Source organism: Ictalurus punctatus, chromosome 4 (assembly GCF_001660625.3).
Source record: "Ictalurus punctatus breed USDA103 chromosome 4, Coco_2.0, whole genome shotgun sequence".
In the NCBI taxonomy this organism is placed as follows: Eukaryota; Metazoa; Chordata; class Actinopteri; order Siluriformes; family Ictaluridae; genus Ictalurus; species Ictalurus punctatus.
This window is the reverse complement of record NC_071284.1, coordinates 31628547-31647875: the sequence shown is the minus strand read 5'-3', so window position 1 is coordinate 31647875 and position 19329 is coordinate 31628547. Positions and strand designations below refer to the sequence as shown.

At 39.9% G+C, this 19329-nt stretch overlaps 1 protein-coding gene across 1 annotated transcript in view; it reads right to left on the bottom strand.

The window, feature by feature from the left end:
• Window positions 1-6147: 6147 nt before the first annotated feature.
• Window positions 6148-19329, bottom strand: part of LOC108264454 (semaphorin-7A) — a 15769-nt gene continuing 2587 nt past the window's right edge. Inside the window, exons 4-14 of the mRNA XM_017465999.3 lie at window positions 19021-19119; window positions 18412-18487; window positions 15900-16007; window positions 15347-15486; window positions 14070-14248; window positions 13634-13742; window positions 13354-13549; window positions 12085-12200; window positions 11300-11451; window positions 9705-9751; window positions 6148-7744 (exon numbers count right to left, since the gene is read on the bottom strand). Of these exons, the coding sequence (XP_017321488.1) occupies window positions 7401-7744; window positions 9705-9751; window positions 11300-11451; window positions 12085-12200; window positions 13354-13549; window positions 13634-13742; window positions 14070-14248; window positions 15347-15486; window positions 15900-16007; window positions 18412-18487; window positions 19021-19119 (1566 nt within the window). The 3' untranslated portion in view covers window positions 6148-7400. The remainder of the gene's footprint in view (window positions 7745-9704; window positions 9752-11299; window positions 11452-12084; window positions 12201-13353; window positions 13550-13633; window positions 13743-14069; window positions 14249-15346; window positions 15487-15899; window positions 16008-18411; window positions 18488-19020; window positions 19120-19329) is intronic.

Here is a 19329-nt window from a genome sequence, read left to right as displayed (position 1 = left end):
TCAGCAAATTTGAATTTGCCTACGAAATGAATCTTTGAGCCGAATCTTTGAGCCGACTCTTTGAGCCTGTCTAAAGAGCTGTAATAACTCCTTTTCTGATTAATTTATGAATAAACATCAGAACTATTTGGCATATAATAATAATAATAATAATAATAATAATAATAATAATAATAATAATAATAATAATAATCATTATTATTATTATTATTAAAATCTATTTTAAAAAGTCTACCTATTCTTCGCATTTGTTGTGTCAGTTGTGACGTTAAATAAAGCTCTAGGGGAGAGAGAGAGTGTGTGTGTGGGGGGGGGGTTGATTATAAACCGTGACCGGAGGTCGTGCTTTATATTTTGGGGGTTTGGTTACCTTGTTGTTTGTGCCTTAAATGTGCATGTGCTTTGCGGACACTTGTTAGGACAAAGTCAGACACACGATGTATGAAATCTGTTTTTTAATGATGTAAACTAGTCACGTTAAACAAAGGCTTTCTGTAATCCCGATCCTGAACCTGAAGGCGCAAAGACACAATGCTAGCATTCAGAGGAACAAAGAAATATATAGACACTGCAGGAGGAAGAGAGAAAGACAAAGAGACTGTTCTTTGGCGTGGAAAGGAATGGTCAAAAATTTAATTTGCAGCAGCATTATTAAGATCCAGAACTCAAACAAAACTCACTCTCATAACTTCATCTTTTAAACAGGCTAATAGTGCTTTCTCTATAAATTTGTCAAAATCATTAAGACCAATAATGAAGATCTAAAATGAATTCATTTCATCCTTGAAAAAGAAAATGCTCTCTCTCTCTCTCTCTCTCTCTCTCTCTCTCTCTCTCTCAGATGGCTCTTCCCCAAGCTCATGTGTATAAAATTTGTTATTCAAATGATTATTATTATTACTATTATTAGCTGTGATCCTTGTAATAGTGCAGTATTTTCGCCTCACAGCTCCAGGGTCCCAGCTTCAATCCTGAGTTCTGGTTACTGTCTGTGTGGAGTTTTACATGTTCTCCTCATGTCCGTGTTGCTTTCCTCTGGGTTCTCTGGTTTCCTCCCACCTCTCAAAAACATGCCCCAGGTATGAATGAGTGTGTGAAAGTGTGTGTATGGTGACCTGTGATAGTCTGGCATCCTATCCAGGGTGTATTCCCACATCATGCCCAGTGTTGACCGGGACGGGCTCTGAATCCACCATGACCCAGACCAGGATAAAGTACTTGCTTACTTGCGAGTGAGTTCTCCATGTTCTTTATCATTCTGTCAGATTGCCTCCTGTGCGTAGTCACTTATAATTCATGTTATCTGTCATAACATGTCGTTCAGTGTCTACACGTGTTGTAGGGATGAAGCTGATAGGGCCGGCTGAGCTTAAACAATATTATACTTCACCCCTGTGAATCTGTGTAACGACAAAAGTTGGGTTTAACTAAAAATGTGCAGAAAAGAACCACACAATAACAAATGACAGTTTGGTCAGACGTCCACTAGAGGGAGCTGTGCAACAATAAAGGACTTACCGGTAAGTCATGGCTGAAATGTGAAAGGCAGTAAAACAGTTTAAAAATAGACAATAATCAGTTTAAACAAATGTCCAGCAGATTAAAAAAGAATCACTATTGCTTTCTTTAAAAACTACAAAGCTTTATATGAAATATTTGTTAATAGAAGCACTTCATGGTTAAGTCACATGAACAGTTAAGTCACTTGTCATAAGATAATTAAGATAAGATAATTAATTAAGATTAATAAGATTTTTTTTTTTGCCAGAAAGGTTCACTAGAGGTATGTATGCTATTCTACATAGACTTGAGCATGAGCATTGTCCATGATATATGTTTTCATCTGTTATAAAAAATAAAAAATAAAAATACATCAGGGCTTTAACACAGTGGATGTATGGGACATGCAAAATAACTGGTAGTGTGTACAATGCGAGCTAAAAGATGCGTGCACCCATATGATCTAGCATTTATTATACAAATGCTTCCTTTGTGTAGAATGTTATGTCCAAGAGGAGTAGTGTCTAGGCATCACACAGACCTCTCCTTAACCCTCATACCCCTTAGTTCCCACAGTATTATGTCCCACAACCCTATATTCCCCACAGAAACAGCACGCCAACACTGAGTTCCCAGCCCAAAATTGGCCCCAAAATCAACATTTTAATTTTAACATTGTTAGGCCTTGAAACAACTTATAATAATGTATTTGTGTAATATTACTTTGAAAATGAAGCAGTTCAGTGTTTTTACTCCACTTTGAGCACAATTCTTAACTAGAAAAATGACGAAAAATGCTCGCTAAAATCCTTCTACTCATTTAGAAGTACCATACGAGCATCAGCGTGGTCTATGCCTTTGAATAAATTCAAGTAAATAATAAATAAATAAATGCATTTTAGCGCCAAAAGTCAAGTTTCTGGTGATAATCAGACCAGCAGGTAGTGTTTTCACGAATGCACAGAAATGGTCCCGTTACGACTCCAGACCCCTGCAGTGTCAGTCGCACTGGTTGATGCTGAAGATGAAGACGGATCAGGGTCTGAATCAGGAGAGTTTGCGCCTCTATCAGTTTCGGGTTCGTTTTTCAACATCGCCTGAACTTTCACTGCCGTCACTATCTAGAATCCTCGCTCTCGCCTGTGTAACTGCTTCAAGTCCTGTATTTGACAGAGAACCTAAATGGTGGGAGTGACAAATAACAGTGGGTAATTCTTGCATTACTGTTTTTTATCATCTAGTGCAGCCATTGCAAGGCCCCATGGCCAGTCTTCAGTATACAGTATACTCTTTGGCCACTGGATAGTATTTCAGTACCAAACACTCTTTCTCAATAGTAGAGAATTTTGTCTCATGGAGGAACAACTTCCTACTTTTGTACTGTACTTATGTGGCTTATGATCATTCCCCTTGTCCTGCAGTAACACTACCCTCAGACTCTCTTCAGGCGCATTCTTTTTTACCATAAAAGGCTAATCAATCTTTGTTCTCTGCAATACTAATGTATTGCACATGCTGTCTTTTAAGCCTTGGAATGCTTGGCCTCAGGCTTCATTACACAACACATTGGGTGCGGACTAGCAGGCGAGGCCTGTCAAGGCCACAGCTTGTACAGCGACATCTGGAATACACCAACACTAACACCCTACCGTTCACATGTGGCTTTATAACTGTGTATTTATAAACACTCTCACTCTCCTGTCCAGCTGAGACACGTTCATTTCATCTGCCCTGCTGGTCCCAAGCATATGAGGCATGCTGGGATTCCACGGGGCATTTAAGGTAGAATTTAGAGTCTTGAGGGATGCAGTTTGAAGAGTCTCTGTTGCTAGTCATCCTAGACTCGCTGATTTTGGGGACACCTGCAAAGATAAAAGCAGCACAACGGACCATACTAGAGATTAGACCATTTTACAGAAGTAATAGTGAAGCATTGATGACCTCTGTTTCTTCCTTTTGAGCTTTATTTCTCTTCGTAATGTACAGTATGTATACACATTTAAGATCATAAGATAAAGCCATGATTATTTAGAAGTTTTCCTTCCAGTTTTGCATCTCAAACAGTAAGTGGAAACTAATTGCAGGTAGAAAATAGATGGTGGAAAAGCATCGATGGTGCTGTTGGTAATGACTCCAGAACCAGGACCGGCATCTTGTCGAGGGAGAAAAGGGGCGGACCGGAGTGTTTTGGAGAGGACCCGGACTGACGTGTTGGTTAATAATGCTTTTATTAAATAGTTTGTGAGATCATTTGGTCATGATGTTTGAGATGTATCGCTCTGGAGAGTAGATGTGAGGCGTTTTTGAGTAAAGAGTCAAAGTTACCTTAGTCACTCTGTCATCCACGATCTGTCGTGCTGATCACCTGCCTCTAGATGGCGCTCAAATACAAGATGTAGTCAGTTTACACAGTTTTCAGAAAAGATGTTCCAGTACTTTAGCTCAGTAAAGACCACCTGGGTGGTCAAGTCAGCATCAGTGTAGAATTCAGGAACAGAACTTTACCCAGAAAGCATTGCAGTCTCAAACGTATAGGGATGCACCAACTGCAGTATGAATACAGAGCTGTGACATCAACACTCTTGAGCAATGACGTTATTTCATTTACTCAGCACTAACCGGTTCAAACAGAACACTGTAACTTGTAAAGATGGGATGCCATGAGGGTTTTTTGTTGTTGTTGTTGTTGTTGTTTTTTAGTCCATTGACTAAAACCAGCACGAGAGTGCAGAGAGCCAATCAGATTGCACCGTCGAACATTCTGAAACTTGTGGCCAGAAGAGTGTACAAAATATTGATATTGATAATCTGATAATTTGACTATTTTGAAAAGATGCAGCGGTTTTTATCGCGTGATGTATTCGTACGATAAATCACAACCGCAAATCATCAAGATTTACGATGACTCAATCGACAGTGTTGTTGCTGCCCCAGGGTTGAGTGTGTTCCTGTTGAGAAATCTTATTGCTCACTACACACACCTCGACATTTCTGCATCATCACGGAGTCAGTGATGGCGTGTTGAAAGCAGAATCTACATCAGCAGCTGTGTCACCATTTCACCTCGACTCCACATCTGTCTGTGTATTATACATGCATGTGCAACTGGTTTATGGAATACCTCATTTGTCTTCGAGTTTCGTTTTGTTTTTTTGCTTAAAGTTGTACAACGGTCGCTTCAGAAAACTGAACAATGGTCCTCGTGCATATTTTTGTACTGCTGTTGTTATGATATTATAATGCTGTTATTGATCTAATTCTAATGATGATCTTACTGATGATGTTTCTAATTAAAACGAGATTTAAGACAAGACTCCTGTGAACACTTATAAAACTTGTGTATGCTGATTGTATTCAAAAGTGGAGCGCTTTGTTTTTTTTTAGTTTTTTGAAATTCAGGTTTGTTCACATCAGTAGTATTATTATTAAATCTGTGGTTCTCAGGGCTTTCCACACCACATTATTATGATAAAGTTTTACATTATATCTTAGTCTGGTGTGTGATGTGTGTATTGTAGGTTTTTTCTCACGTTTTAAGATAGAAGATAGAGCAAAGCAAACTAAAGCAGTTGTGGCACTCTGAAAAAATTGTAATAATTAAAAAAAAAAAAAAAATGAATTCATTATTTAACTTTGGTAATGTATTACAACAAGACATGGACTTATTTTCTGCATTTATTTCGTCTAGTCGTGTGGAAAGAGTGAACACTTCCTCATGCCACAGTCTGTGAAAGCGGATGTTTCCACTAACAAGTGACTGTGCAAGCCTGATTTCGTGAGATTGAGATTTGTGAGTTCCCCTTAACCTTCTGAGCTTTAAATGTTTATAATTATTGGAAGTTCGGCAAGACAGTGAAGGAAAAAGATATCTGAAGGTGGGAATGTTCCAGAAGCAGCCATGCAAGCCCAAGCCATGACACTACCTCCACTATGTTTCACAGATGAGTTTCTATGTTTTGGATCATGAGCAGATCCTTTCTTTCTCCACACTTTGGCCTTTCCATCACTTTGGTAGAGGTTCATCTTGTTTCTAGAACTTTTGTGGTGCGTCTCTGTATTTCTTTGTGAATTCCATTCTGGCTTTCTGATTCTTACTGCTGATGAGTGGTTTACATCTTGTGGTGTGGCCTCTATATTTCTGCTCTCGAAGTCTTCTTCAAACGGTGGATTGTGATACCTTCACCCCTGCCCTGTGGAGGTTGTTGTTGATATCACTGACTGTTGTTTTTCTTCACAGTTCTCACAGTGTTGCTGTCATCAACTGTTGTTTTACACTGGCTGATCTATTCCATGTCTGGTTGTTCGTACACCAGGTGGTGGTGGTTTCTTTCTTCTGCAGGACATTTCAAATTGTTCTATCGGCTATACCAAATGCTTGAGTAATGGCTCTGATTGATTTCCCCTCTTTTCTCATGTTCAAAATGGCTTACTTTCCTCCCATAAACAACTCTTGATGTTGGTTTATCCTTTTTACCAACAAATGCAGCCACATGTCCAGGACCACGGCTGGGAACCTGCTGTTTAATTCCATCATGGCAACATCTGCTAACCAGTATTTGCTTTATTTCATCACTATTTATTTATTTTTTGGCTGTGCGTGTGCTTCTTTCCCCAAAAATTCAACATCAACCTTCATTATGAGAAATAATAATTATGATGATTATTTTTTATAGCACTTTTCTCAGACCCAAGGTCACTTATATACACACTGTACATACTCATATACAAAAACATCCATGCAAGTAAGCGTATATACACAAATAAACATACTTACATAACATATATATTTGTTACTTAATGGAGGCTGAGACGGAAGCAAGCGCAGGTAAGGCAGTTTAAAAAGAAGACAACTCCACAGGGTTAGATAGAAATCAATAACCGTAGACAGGCGAGGGTCAAGCGTTCATGCAAACAATCCAAACTAGGCAAGACAAAGAATCAAAGTTGAGGGAATAACAAAATAAAAATAAATAAATAAAAAAAACATAGTGCAATGACGAAAGGTAAAGGCTTGGTAAACAACAGCGACAAGTCAACTGAGCATATACTTCACAAAGACATTGTGTATGAGAGTCTCTTAAGTAGTCTGGTGTGATTGAGAACAGGTGTGTGTGATTAGTCCTCAGGAGAAGGTGACAGGTCTGTGTGTTCCATTGGGAGTTGTAGTTGTCTGCCATGTTTGTAGTTCATGCTGCATTCTGGGAAATGCGAGTTGCTGGTTAGCCGTGACATGACATATATACACACATGCATACACGTGTACATATAGAAACACATAAATACATACATACATAAACATATAACAGAGTGGAACAGGGAATTACTGAGAGCTGGCAGTGTGATAATGTATTGTGAATAGGTGCATGTTAAGTTTAGATTTAAACAATGAAAGGGTTGAGCATTCACGGAGGTATTGAGGCAAGGCGTTCCAGAGCTTGGGAGCAGCAAGACTAAGCTTGTGATCAGAGATACCTAAAAGAGTGCCACAGAGCTGAGACATGTCTAAGTCAGCAGTGCAAACAGTATCTAAAATATGACTCTTAGTGTGAGTAGGGAGTCTACATGTTGCCTAAATTCAATGCAATGAAGGACAGACAAAACTACAGAGGTCAAAGATGAATCTAAACGAATGTTAATCTCTCCCACAAGGAGAATTTCAGAGCAAACAGAGGATGCAATAGTGCGCAGTTCATTAACCTCAGACAGAAACTGTGGTGCAGGCTTAGGTATTCGGCAAATCAAAGTCATAAGTATAGGGACAATATTCAAATATGTTAAGGCTAGAAATTCAAATGATGTAGCTTCAATGAGATCCACGATTTTAACAGGCAGTCCATTCTTTGAAATAAGAGCAAACCCAAACCAGAAAGATACTACATAAATTCAACATCCAGACAGCACTAGAAGATCACAGAGATCAGGAACAGAAGGCACGCTAAAGCTACGCGAGTCGTTCTGGTCTCTGAGGCGGAGTTCATCTGCAGCTCCTGACGGACGATCGTCCTGTCGTAGCCGTTCTCTGAGGAGACGCATTCATAAACGCCCTCGTCCTTTTCGCTCATGCTGTCGATCAGCAAAAGGCAGTCCTGTTCAGTTAAGACACACTCTCTTATCCTGCCCCGGTGGTCCCAAACATATGAGGCATACTGGGATTCCATGGGGCAACTAAGATAGAACTTAGAGTCTCGAGGGACGCTGCTAGGAGAGTTGCTATCTGTCCGGGACTCATTGATTTTGAGGACACCTGCAAAGATAACAGCAGGACAAAGGACAATATTAGAGATCAGACAATATTACACAAGTGTTCAATATTCCTAGTCAATGCAAGTCAAATTTTATTGTCATCCCATCAATATATGTAATATATAAGATAATAACTCCATCCATACTGTGAATAATGTATAAAGTTCCTCAATTGACATGACATGAGTGTAGGACAAAATCAACTTGCACAATCAAATGTTTGCTACTGAAAATGGATTGTGACATGGACTCTATTAAGTACCGTCATGTGAGCAGCTTATAAAAACCAATCCTGACCTGACAGTCTACTCTCCTCACAACAGACTCGGGGTTAAAGAATAAAACTCTGCCTCCCTTCTGTTTTAAGATATAATAGTAATACGTGTACATCTTAAAACAGAAATGTTTCTGTACAACATAAACACACCGTCTGCTCTTACGCTTTCTCTTTGTTCACCGAAGCCTATATTTGCAGAAACTGATTCGATTTAATTCAGATTATTTGCTTTAAAACAATATCTCGGGGGCCACTGACAGTTTCTAAACTAACATTCAGAAACCAGGTGGAAAAAAAACAATCACACCCTACAGTTCAGTAACATTTTGGGGAAATTTTGTACCACTCTTCTTTACAACATTGCTTCAGTTCATTGATGTTTGCAGGCACAGCTTTCTTAAGATCCACAGCATCTCAGTGGGGTTGAGGTCTGGACTTTGACTTGGCCATTCCAACACCTATACATATTTCCTTCTTTAACCATTCAGATGTTGATTTGCTGGTGTCCTTGGGATCATGGTCCAATTTCGGCCCAGCTTAAGTTGCTGGACAGATGGCCTCACATTTATCTCTAGAATATTCTGATATAATGTGGAGTTCATTCTTGTCTGAACGACTGCAAGTTTCCCCGGTCCCATGGTTGCAAAACAAGCCCAAATTATCACCGCTCCTCCCACCATGCTCCCTATTCTTTTCGGAGAGAAAAGCTTTTTCTAATCCACACTTTTTCTTCTCACTGTACATTGGTGAATTTCAAATCGTACGGAGATGGCCTTATAACCCTTAACAGTGAGAACTCTGAGGTCATGGCCGATGTCCTTTATTCTTGGCATGATGTTGACACAAATGAATCGAGATCACACACTTGTTTATAGAAGTTGGTGGACTTCTATATGTGTTCATAAATAAAAACAGAATTGAAGGAAAAAGTACTTTATTTTTCCCCATGAATGATAATAAATGATAAATAAAAATGCAAATGCCAAATACAACCTATAAGCTTGTATATGGACCTGGGATTGACTGAAGAATATATTTAAGTAGGCAAATGTGCTAGAAAAAATGTCCTGGATTCAGAGATACAAGATTATATCAGCATAATTTAATATAATCGTATAATAATATCAGTCTGGCTTGTATAGGTGTTTTTCAGCTAATAAGAGTTCATAAAGTTTATGGTGGAAGCCAGTGCTTTATTTATTATTGCAGTTATAGCTTCATGCATTTAGGGTGCATCTGAAATTCTAGTTTGTAGTAAAAAGCATCCATTAAAGGTTTGACACTCAGCTTGAACGCTTAAATCTTTCCCCAGCAGCAATGCTCCATGGCTTGTTTTTACACACTCTTACTAAACTGCATATTGACTTCTGCTGTGAGCACAATTTTTCTAAAGTGAAATGTAATGTCTAATTAAATAATGTAGTACTTTAGTGCTTCTACTCGTTTACCAGACACTGATTAATGGCCATAATGGTACTTTTCCAAACCTGCTAGCTTTATATATCTGAAATAATTCAGCAAATGGTCTCAAGTCTGAAAAAACACCACCACCAGTCTGGTGTGAACACACCCTGAATTAACAACAGTGTAATTTAGAAAGAATGAGCTACGCATGTAGCCTCTCACTCATGCGCTCGCTCTCTCTCTCTCTCACACACACACACACACACACACACACACCTACCATTTTCACATAGAGAGTAGTTTCCATGGGTCACATCTTGTAAGGCTCTATGAGGAAAAATTGCACAAATAATTAGGTTTTAGATAAAAAAGTAAAAGTTCTGACTGTGAATTATGATAAACATTTCAGCATGTAGAGCAGCACCAACAAGTATGAGTGTCATATCACAGCAAACTAGTGACTACATTTCCCATCCTGCACGGCGGCCTACAAACATGGCTGCCATGGACTGCAATTCCCAGAACACTCACATTCATTCTAATCACGCACATCCGCATCCTATTCACAGCACTCATAACCACACTATATCAGAGACCTTTCGAACACTATGACTTCACAAAGTATTATGCTCAGTTGCCTCGTCTTTGTCGTATTTCCAAGCCTTATCTCGTGTTTGCTTTTCTGTTATCGACTTTATTTACCCTGTTGACCTCGATTCTCTGCTCTGCCTTGTTTAGCCTGTCTGCCTGATTGCTTGACCCTAGCCTTGGACTTTGTTTTCTGCCTGATCCTTTGTACTCTTTATTGTTTGATTAAACTGCCATACCTGCACTTGCTTCTGTCCTGTGCCTACATTACGTGGCAATGAGCCCTCTATTTCATCAATTATGAAGAGTTTATTTCTCAAATGTTCTACAATCTTTCTTCACTTTCACTTTTAGGATTTAATTATTATTTTACCACACTGCTGTTGAGTTCTCAAATCTGATATGATTGAAATATGCTGTCTACAACAGCAGCTCTGACAGCAGTTTTGTTTTGTTTATGGAAGTTCGTGAGGACCGCACAATTGTTATACAGGCCCTGATCGATAAAAACATAGAATTGAAGGAGGGTGAACTTTCTTTTCCCCCCATGACTGTAACTTGTCTCAAGGACGTTCCACAACATTAAATGTAACTATAAACGGATAAAAAGTAGGACACGTTCTTTAATCAATAATAAAATGTAACTGTGGTCAAATTGCTGCGGTGTGAGAGGAATAAACACTTCAGGACATGCCGGTATTGTAAAATAATCAACTTTGGGGTGGAAACAGGAACTCTGCTTCACATTGTGTTGCATCTCACCACCCCGTAATGGATTATTTTCCTATAACAGCACGACAAAGAGTCATTTATTCCTTACTTAAGTATAGTATTATTATGGTGGACCATGCTATAATTCCCATTGATGCAGACAGAGAGTTCCATTCTTTCTCAACATAACTTTGTATGGAATAATAAATAAATAACTAAATCAATAAATATAATGTACACATGCACACGCACAATAAAACAGAACTAACCCACTAGGTCAGCTTTGACTCATTAGCTTATCTTTCCCTAAATAGGTTAGCTTTCAAGTTTTTTAACTTGAAAAGCGTTTTAAGCCTGAGTGCATGGTTTTAAAACCTACTGTATGTTGGATGTGCAGCACTAGACCCATCATCCTTGTGAATAATGGCACTGCACTGCATGTCCTGCATATAGTGTGTTCAAGGGCTCGAACAAACACAAACACTAGACACCACAATGCTGCAGTGCTACTTGACCATGTATTCAAACCAATTGAAATGTCCAGAGAAAATAATTAGAGTGAGTTTCAGCACGTACCCAGTGTTAGCTGAACACGTCTCCAAGTCCAAGTCCCAGCCGCAGTACGGGTCTCGGGCCATCACACACGAGGCGCAGTGTTTCCCGTACACACTGCAGTCCTGCAGGTCGATCTGGATCACCTCACTGATGGAGCTCACATAGAGCTTTTTCTGCAGGATGAAATAATAAATTACTATACTGTACTAAAATATACTATAGGTACTAGATTTACACGTCTGAAGAAACACAGTTCCGCTTTAATAGTAACAGATTCAGTGTTATATATATATGTATAAATATAGTATACATACGTATACGTTCTTAAGGAGTGTTATTTTGTTGTTTTGTGACATTCTTAGTTTGTCCCAGTAACATGTCCTGCATTATCAGCATAGGTGAGTCCATTTATGACAGGTTTGCCATGTCTCACTAATCAAGATTTGGAACTCATTCTTGTCCCTACTACCCTTCAAAATAAAGATTTGGTCTCCCAAGTGGTGCAACTGAAAAATTCCTATTGTCTGGAGATTGCAAAGTCAAATCCTGATGAAGCCACAGTAATGTGTGGCCAGGAGTCCAACAGGGTCCTATCAATCACAGCAACAATAACCAATCAGACAGCAGCAGGGGTGGATAGCGCTTTCCTCTGTGTTGTGCTGCCCTGTAATGCAGCATGTGCAGCTGTACAAAAAACTGCGCTTGGCTGCCTTTACGTGTCACAGGGGAAGCACATGTTAGCCTTTACCCTCCCTGGTTGCTATTGGAATTGGCCACAATTTAAAATAGGAAGGAAAAATGCTTACTGTTGTACTGTCGAGCAGCATGCTGGAGATATGTGTCCTGGTTTTAAAGGGCTCGTACTCTGCGATGATGAAGGGGTCACCATCCTGCTCCAGGACTTTATGGACGTTGCCATTGTCTATGGAGAGAAAACAAACCAAAGATTGTCATATCACAGCAAACCAATGACTACATTTCCCATCCTGCACTGCGGCCTACAAACATGGCCGCCATGGACTACACTTCCACACACACACACACACACACACACACACACACACACACACGGTCACCTTCTCCGGAATTCTAATCACACACACCTGTTGCCAATCTGACACTCACTCACTCCACGCTATATAAGAGACTTTTTGAACACCTTGACTTTGCCTAGTATTGAGTGTTCTCACCTTACCAAGCGTTGCACCCGTTTCCTCATTTTGTTTTACGTTCACTGATATTGCTTCTTGTTCCTCGTTGATGATGCGAAATTTCTAACTGCCTCAAACCCAAATATAAATATGACCCTGCCTGCTAATTGCCCTAAACCCCCCAAACTATCCTCATAAAATTCTAATTTCCCCCAAACCCCAAATTGAATACCTTTTGACCTCTAATCATCTCAAACCTAAAAGTTAAATACCCTGTAATCTGTGACTGTCCAAAACCCAAATGTAAATACCACTCTGCCTGTTAATTTCCCCAAAACCCCCAAATAAACACCCTGTGACTGCCAAATGCCCTTATCATAAAATACCACCTCTGACTGCTAAATGCACCCAAACCCATAAATTTCTCCGTCATTTCATAGCATGTAGCATTACTGGCATCGTAAAAGTTAGTATCCATCCATCCATCCATCCATCCATCCATCTTCGATACAAGCATCAGGCACAAGGGAGGGTACATGCTGGACAGGGCACAATCACACTCATTCATACAGACACGCCAATCAGCCTACCATGCATGTCTTTGGACTGGGGAGGAAACCCCCACAGCACAGGGAGAACACGCAAACTCCACATACAAAGGGCCACGGTGGGAATCAAACCCCCAACCCTGGAGGTGTGAGGCAAACGTACTAACCACTAAGCCACCGTGCACCCTGCAGTTAGTATATTCTGGTTAAATAAGAAGTTGTGTCCAATCCAGGTTCTCCAGATCAAGCTCTACTGGAATGTATAACTTTGCAACCCAGTGATAGAAGAAATGATCATCAGAGGCTGAATGTACTTAACTACGATGTCAAGTTTCTGTAAGACTACTGCTTTACAGGTAAACAGAAAACTGCTCACTTAGACTCATGAGGAGGACAGTATGATGGCTGTTTCCTGATCTCTTGCTCTCCACTCTGTCCACCTGCAGGAGTGTGTAGTGATGGTGGTCGAACAACAGAGGGTCCCGTGCAGGCTTAATCCACTGCTTCAACTCCGGACGACGTTCCATAAACTTCAGAAAACTTGGCGATAACGTACGACTGTCTTCTACACACTGTAAAACACAGTTATAACTAATTTAAGAAGGGCGGAGAGATAAAGTTGTGGTTTATTTCTGTTTTACTGAATGGTAGTGTACCTCTCCAGGACGTGTTGAAGAAAACGTCTCAGATTCATCTTTGAATGTGTTGCTCGTGAAGACCCGAATGATGTCGGACATTTTGTAAACACACACGGCTCTCAGGTTGCTATGGGAGAGAAACAGAGGCACAAAGGTCAGCTTTATAGCCTTCACACAAACACACACAAACACACACGGTGTTTCGACCTCCATTAAATGAAGACCACAGACTGTGAGTGTCTAAGGGAACAGAAACAGCTGACGGAAACACAAGGTTCCTGAAATGAGGAAGCACTTTTAACTTCCACGTGAGCAGTAAATGGAAATATTCCTGAATGAGCACTTCTGGTCACTTCCCAATACAGAAATACAAAGTGCTGTGTGGAGGTAGATGTACATCATGAGAATAACACTGAACACCTGGTCAGGTGCTCGCTACGATGCATCATCTTACTAGGCATTTTTGAAGAGGGCGTAAATTGTGGTGTTTTTCCAGTCCGCATCTTCCAGCACAGCAACGTCCAGCAGCTCGGTATACGAGATCCGCTTCTTCTCATCACCACAAAACATGCGTGCGGTCACCATGGACGTCCAGCGGTACTGCAGAACTGATTTACTGCCACCCCGATCCGCCTGAGTACAGAAGGAGGAAATGGTCAGTTTAGTCTGGGCAGAGCAGGAGCTGATTCAGGAGCTGAACTGGGAGCATGAGCGATGGGCAGCTGTAGGCGGAATCTATACTGTTAGGCGAATGTTCCGGAATGTGTGGAGGTTTTAAGGCTTTATTACAGTTTAAAATCAAGTATATATCATATGTATAACATCACTATCTCACAACGATGACTACGTTTACACGGACAGCAGTAATCTAATTATTGACCGTATTCTGAATAAGACAATATTCTGATTAAGGTTTACATGAGTCACTTTTAGAATACTCCTTTCATGTTCAGGTTTTACGTGTTATAGAACATAGATCGATTAACAGCACACGTCATAACGTCCCCACGTCACGCCGTCCGACGTTCCCTCCAGAATTTCACGTATCGACATACAGTTGGTCTTCGTTATGGAACCGTATACAGTTTTGGGTGTTTCATTTTTAATTTTACGAACGCTTCAAGTGCAGTTAATTATTTATCATGCTGTACGTGCTAATAGACGACTGCTTGAAGCCGTGGGCTGCGTCCCAAACCGAGTACTTACCTACTATATAGTATATATAGTATATATATAAATAAATGCATGTATCTCACCTACTAGTAGGTAAGCACGCGGTTTGGGACGCAGCCGTGCTCTCCTGTTTCCTGTTAAACGGTTGAGCGCTGCCATGTATGTACGTGTCCTGTCACAAAATGCGGTGAAAACTCTCACACGACGTTAATAGTGTGATTACGGTGTGTACGTGTCTGTAACGCACGTCGATAATGCGACTAAAACAGGAGCACTCCACACGTCTTAATTCCATTTGTGTTTACTTCGAGTATGACTTTAGCCGGATTAAGGTCATCAATAATCTCTGTTTACATGCTAGTTTCTTAATCCGAATATCGTCTTAATCGGGTTAATATCGGATTATTGTCGTCCATGTAAACGCACTGACTGGCTCTATTATAAGATGTTTATATAAAAAGTTCATGGCGTTGTTGTTGTTCTGTAAAAGCAGAACTCGAATAAAAACATAAACGCAGAAATGTTATTTCAGGAAAAACACAATGTCACACATTTTACCATACAGATCTGAGAAACTCGGGGCATCCAGAGGGTCATGTCCGAATCCGGGTCCTGGTTCTGCTCGATGAAGAAGGAGTACACTTTTCCGTCAAGTGACCCATCGCCTTCATTTGCTACAATTTTTACATACCTGTGCTCTGAAAACAAAACAAAACAAAACAAATTTATTTAAAGGTTAGTATAATCTTATCACAACACTCCAGGAGCAGAGGTAAATGCCCTCGGAAGACTAGTCAGTTGCTTATTTTCCGTTTCCTGTCTACTTCCTGGTTCGGTCACGTTTATATGCAACATATATGCACATGGTTTTCTGCTGCTTATTGCACATTCATTTGAGTTGTGAAAGTCATGAGCTATGTTTTCCTTGATTGTTACCCTGTGGTCGACCATTCTTTAAACCCGATAAACTCTGCACATGGATCCTGACCCCTCTCCGCGAGGATCCTGACTCGTCTGCACGCAGATCATAACTCCTCTGCTGAGTCTGGTTCTTTACAAATCTGCAGTAATGTGAACTGTTTACTGCACAACAGCTGGATGTCTCTCTCACCGGTTTGTCTCAGATATGTCCAGGTGATTCCGTCAGTGGTCCATCTGTAAAGGCCTTTGCTACTTTTACCATTGCTCCCACTCGAGACTGTGTAATATAGCGAGTCACCTGGGATACACACAACAAACACACATCAGACACGAGGTATGATACACATTCAGAATTCACCAGCTGTACCAGCCATGTTCCAGTGGTCAGATAGGCAACATAAATGCAACATAAATCTGTGATGAAAGGTTAGGCAGCAGATATGAAAAGAACATGTCATGTACTTATCACTCACTAATCTACAGTCATGTAAAAAATTAAGTACACCCCACGGAAAATGTTGGCATTTTTGACATATTTGGACAAGCAAACATTTGATCCTCTTTGAAACAGTGCCTCTTAATAAAAGCGATACACTCTATCAAATGACATAAAATGACATTTTGTAGTAATTTTAACAATTTAAATGAACAAAAAAAAAACAGCTCAGTCACATGGAAAAAGTAAGTACACCCCTACATTTATCACACCTATCCATTAAAATTAGAATCAGGTGTTGAAGATTGGGTGTAAGTTATATAATCTACAAATGGCACAGATTTCAAGTCCAGGACTGGCCGTCCCAACAAATTCAGCCCTCGAGCAGACCATCTGATGCAAAAAGAAGTCTCCAAGAACCCCAAAATTTAATCACAGGATTTGCTAGTAAGTCTCGCAACGGTTGGTGTCAAAGTGCATGCTTCTACAGTCAGAAAGAGATTGCACAAATTTGACCTGCATGGGAGGTGTGCCAGGAAAAAAGCCTTTGCAGGACTACAGATTGCCAGTGAGCATATAGGCAAAGACCAGGCCTTTTAGAATAATGTGCTCTAGAGAGAGATTAATCAAAGATAGAGTGGTTTGGCCACAGTAATAGCAGACATGTTTGGCGCAGACCAAAGACAGCTTTTCAGGAGAAGCACCTCATACCAACTGTGAAGCACGGTGGTGGAAATGTTATGGTTTGGGGTTGCTTCACTGCCTCAGGGACTGGACAGCTTGCATTCACTGATTCAACAATGAATTCTGCATCATATCAAAGAGTGCTTGAAGATAATGTTAGGCCATCTGTCCAAAAGTTGAAGTTGAACTGAAAGTGGACTTTTCAACAGGATAATGATCCTAATCACACGAGCAAATCCACCAAGGAACGACTCAAAAAGATGAAACGGAGGGATATGGTGTGGCTTCGTCAAAGCCCGGATTGGAATCCTTTTGAAATGTTGTGGAGGGATTTGAAATGGGCAGAACATGAATGAAAACCCTCAAATATCTTGCACCTGAAAGAATATTGCATGGAAGAGCGGTCAAATCTTCCAGCAGACTGTCAGAGACTGGTGGACAATTATGCAAAACACCCGCAAGAAGTTATTTCTGCTAAAGGGGGCAATAGTAGCTTCTGAGGCCATGGGTGTTCTTAGGTTTTCCACAGAAGATGATCACATCTATTGATATTCCTGTTGAATAAATGATTGAAAAAGCTCATTTTCCTTGTGGTTCTGTTCAAGTATATCAACTTTATCAGTAGGCGCTGTTTCAAAGATGATCAAATGTTTGCTTGTCCAAATATGTCAAAAAAGCCAATAATTTCCATGGGGTGTACTTATTTTTCCACATGACTGTGTAACTAATCTATTCCCACACAAATGCAAATGGGATCTGGCCTGTGCGTTAATTCCAATGAAGAAACTGCTCAGATAACACGCACATCTCACAAGATGCTGGTCACCGTATTAAGTTTGGAATCTTTAGTGAATGTGCTTTAGTTCTTTGATAAATGCCTCTCTTTCCTCCATCCACTTCCTTTTCCTACAATTTACCACTAAAACTCTTCAGAAAGTTTCAGATTAGCTTCCACAAATTGTTTACTGCCTAATCAAACAGGATGTTAACTGACCTCACGTGCGAGTGTAACGAAACCGTGTGACTCGGACATGTGAATTGGACATGTGTCTAGCTGCCCACAGCTCATGTCTGGATACACAGGTGAACTCTGAAATTAGTGCAGTATATAAAGTGAGCTTCATAATTAATGGTAAATATATATATATATATATATATATATATATATATATATATATATATATATATATATATATATATATATATATATATTAGCTTAAATTGATCAATATGAGAGAAATCTAACCTTTATTTGAAAATAATTTATTCCAAGAAAACTCATCAACAAAACCACGTGTCTCAGGTAGGGATTCAACAATAATGAAAGTGGCATTTATTTATTTATTTATTTATTTATTTAATTAATTGTAAAAGTGCTCTGCACTGAGTCTTCTCCTATATTTTTTGAGTGAGGAATCTGAAAGCGTTCCTCAATACAGAATCTCTCATGGCTTTAGGTCAGGGGACTATTATATCAAAGGTGCCAATAATTTTGAATCTGACTGTTTGGTATTCAAGAATGAATGAAAGATGAATTATCAGCTTGATCTGTGAAGAAACGCAGGTCTGAAAGCGTTCTTACCAACGTGCAAAGACGGGTCATCGATTTGTGCTGGATGCCTCAGTATGAAGCAGTTCACAGGAAGGTGCTCTGAGCTCTGGCATGAAAGAAAAAGAAAATAATTTTAGAATAATATTCAGTCCATCCAGGACTGCAGAAATGAACACAAAATCAAGCAAACTCTGCAATATCCGGAGAAGCTTACGATTTTTGTAAATTACTGCAAATTTTCACCGCAGATTTGGGCCAAGACGCACCATGTGACGTCATCACGACACACATTCAGCCAAAGCCCACTTCGAGTCACGTGTGTCGAACGTGAGTGCAGCAAAAAGGTCTCATTTACCAACAAACGTCACTGCGAAAGACCGCGCAAAACAACTTTGTGCAAATATGGTCGTTTTCCTAAGCAAACTGCACAGCAAATTTAGAAGAAGAAAAAAAAAACAAAAACGCCATCACAAACAATAAACCTCCTCGAAATCCTGCACTGACCGAATATTTCAGCACATTATTCACAATCTAATATGTTTGCTCTTGTGTTTAAAACTGAACTTTACACACAAGAAGTCTTGCTAAGTGTAAGGACCAGCATACTAGCATTTGAAGCAAAAAACCCCATAAACATACCACATCACAGCACTTTGTATCCTCGTTTCTGGATCCACACATGAACAGTGGATTTCCATTCCTCCCCTCTTTCAGCAGAGTGATTTTGTATTCACAATCCTGAAAATCAATACAGACATTTCCACAACTGACAAATAATAACTTATTTTGGTCTCTTTTGACTCCCAACACTCTCAAAGCCTGAGAACTAAACACTGTATAATTGAGACCGGATGTCCGTCATTTTCACAGAGGAAGACAAGAACAAAACTACACCATGACCCGTTTACACACTTTACGGCATTATTTAAAATCCTAATGAGCATGAAT